At 47.3% G+C, this 2903-nt stretch overlaps 1 protein-coding gene across 1 annotated transcript; it reads left to right on the top strand.

Annotated features, from left to right (window-relative positions):
* On the top strand, positions 1–2902 carry mrpl45 (mitochondrial ribosomal protein L45; the record flags this gene model as incomplete). The annotated part of the gene is made up of 7 exons (XM_041267114.1): positions 1–111; positions 482–683; positions 1053–1170; positions 1293–1391; positions 1628–1676; positions 2166–2315; positions 2741–2902. Coding segments are annotated over exons 1-7 (855 nt in total), but the record flags the coding sequence as incomplete, so codon positions are not given.
* Position 2903: the final 1 nt, after the last annotated feature.

The following is a 2903-nucleotide window of genomic DNA, read 5'->3' as shown; positions in this document are numbered from 1 at the left end:
TCTCCAGGCAATCCCAGAGTTCTGCGCGCAGTAGAGATGGCCGCCTCCGTTGGCAGGGCGCTTGTCCCGGTTCAGCGAGTGTTAGGACGCGGTTTAACGGGAAGAACACAGGTAGGTGAAAGGGAGACAGCATGTGAAAATACGGGCTGGGATTGACACTTTCTCATTGCTCAGGCGAGGGTATAAATACGGTGACGGTTATTTTTATAAGCCTTGACTCAAATCTCCGTGCTGTGACTAGTTCATGCCATTGAATGTCAAATTGTTTCGTTTGGTTATTAAATTATCTTTGCGTGCGTTTCACCCTTGCAAATAAATGGGTTTTACTCTCAAAAGCTTGTTCACTTGCATTGACAATAAAGGTAGACTGCTTAAACCCACCGGACAAAACAGGAGGTCATAATCGAAGCTGACATGCAAAAAGGCTTTCAGGTTTATGCTTTGAAAATGCACTTCAGGGAGTTGATCTTTCTGTTCTCAGTGTCTGGAGTCCCTGCTTGACCCTGCCAGGCGATGCCCCCCTCCGACGCTGGTCCAGACGCGGACGAAGAAGCGCCATTTCATCCCCCCCTCCGTGGGAGCCAAACACAAGACGTTCTCGGAGCAGGAGTCTTCGGCGAAGGCAGCGGGGGCGGTGGTGCGGCAGCAGTACATGGAGCGGGTCATCAACATCACCTGCACAGGTAAGACCATCGGGGTGCCAGGTCTCTGTGGCGCTAAGGTGGCCAACGTTTTACTCCAGTCTTTAATTACAGTTGAACCTGTCTTCTCCGATTTAATTAATTCCAGGGGCCCATTGGATATGTAACAGTATCTCGGAGGGAGTCTTTCTTCTGCATGTTTGTTGCTTTATTAAGAGCTGGGCATTTTAAATAACAATGTCAGGTATGTCAGAGTATGAATGTAACAGCCGATATGCCCCAGCGCCACAGATTTTTGATTCTTGATATTGTCTGTAGAGAGAGAATTGTTATGCAGAAGTGGCTCACTGAAATGGGCAGGACCAAGTTGGGTCAAGGGGGAAAAAAAATCTGTGATCTCTCTTTGTGCAGCTGGGATATTCGACCCCTACATCCCCCCGGAGGGAGATGCCCGCTTGTCTACGCTGTCCAAAGAGGGCTTGAGACAGAGAACGGAGCAGCTGAAACAGAGTGCTGGCTCACAGCTGGCGTGAGTAACCCGTCTTCTTTGTCTATAAATGAACTGCAGTTAGTCTCTGCGGGCAAGTTGTCGTGCGTGTTGTGTAATTGTCAAACTAATCTGCTGTGTGTGTATGTGTGTCATTTGCACAGCGTCCGTAAAATCAAGGAACACGATCCAGACTTCAACACAAAGGACTTCCCAGCACGGGCGCAGGAGATTTTTATTGAAGCACACACCAACCTCACCAGGTGAGTTCAGTTTCTGATTAGATTGGGGGGGGAGGGGGGTATAAAAACTGCTTCTTTTCTTTGGATTGCTGAATGCTAGATTGGGATTTAAAGTTCATGCTTTGGTTATAAATGTGACAATCTTCCCGGTAAATGTTTTGTTGCATGGATTATTTTTTTACTCTTGTAACTCTGGCACCTAAGAATAAAACCAACCCAGTTTCTTATATAAAATCTCCCTTCCCCCTCCCCCCCAGTTTCAACAAAGAGAATCTTCACAGCCTGGTAACAGAGAGGTGTTATCCAGTAAGTAGCACACCTGAAGTCTATTACAATTGTAATTGTGCAGTTTGTAATTAATTGCAATGTACTTGTAGCTGAGGTTAGGCACACCTGCGTAATTGTATTACTTGATCGATTACAGTTCAATTACACATTTGTCATTTGAACATTTTTCTTGTATTCAATCACTTTTGGTGACCCCGTTTGCTTGAAAAAAACAAGTTGCATGTTTCTGTATTTGCACCTGTGATTATTGCTTTGGGTTATTTAGAATAAACAGGAAGCATGTTGATGCGTGTCACTGTTTTATGCTACTTTTTTGTGTAATTGTAATTATAATTGTAATTACTGAAGCATAATTGTAATTGAATAAAATAGCAATTGAAATTTGTGCAAACAATTCTGCTGTAGTTGTAATTCAAATTCTAATTGACCCTGGGTCTGGTAAGTAGCGTGCGAAAGCGTTCACTTGTTGTGCATGCAAACGCAGCAATGCTCTCTTCTGCCATACAGGAGATGGTGCGCGGGAACCGCTACAAGACCCTGCGCTGGAGCTTCCTGGAGTCCCTGGAGCCACCGCGGGTCGTTCACGTGCGCTGTCCCGACATGGTCAGCAAGGGCAACCTGTACGGACAGGTCACCGTCCGCATGCACTCCAAACAGGTGGGATCCCCAGACATCTCCAACTGCAAACTCCCAGTGCAGAGCGCTTTCATCCAGTCCTGGTTTGTACTGCGAGTTTAATGACCTGAGCTTGTTGCTTATACACACTGTGGCTAATCAAGCTCATAGTAAAACCTGGAATGGATGAAAATGCTATGCAGTCTTAGTTCCACCCGTGCCTAAATCATGGATGGCAACTCTGATCTTGTGCAGGGATCGCAGTAAGACTCCCTGTTGCATAGCAGTTTCGCCCATTCCAGAGTTTTACCTGAGTTTGATCAGCTGCAGTGTGTACAGGCAACAAGCGCAGGTGTGTCTTGTTAAACTCGTAGTGAAACCAGGGGAGTGGCTAAAACCGCTATGCAATGGGGAATCTTATTTCTCTGCTCTGGTTCCCTCTGTCTGTCTCTCTCACTGTCTGACAGACGCTGGCTATCTATGACCGGTTCGGGCGGCTGATGTACGGCAGCGAGGGCGTGCCGCGGGACGTGCTGGAGTACGTGGTGTTTGAGCGGCACCTGGTCAGCCCCTACAGCCGCTGGAGGATGCATGGCAAGATCGTACCTGCCTGGGCACCCCCCAAGGACC

The sequence above is a fragment of the Polyodon spathula genome, chromosome 12 (assembly GCF_017654505.1).
Source record: "Polyodon spathula isolate WHYD16114869_AA chromosome 12, ASM1765450v1, whole genome shotgun sequence".
NCBI lineage: Eukaryota > Metazoa > Chordata > Actinopteri > Acipenseriformes > Polyodontidae > Polyodon > Polyodon spathula.
Note: the sequence above shows the minus strand (reverse complement) of the source record. Positions and strands in the feature narration are given on the sequence as shown.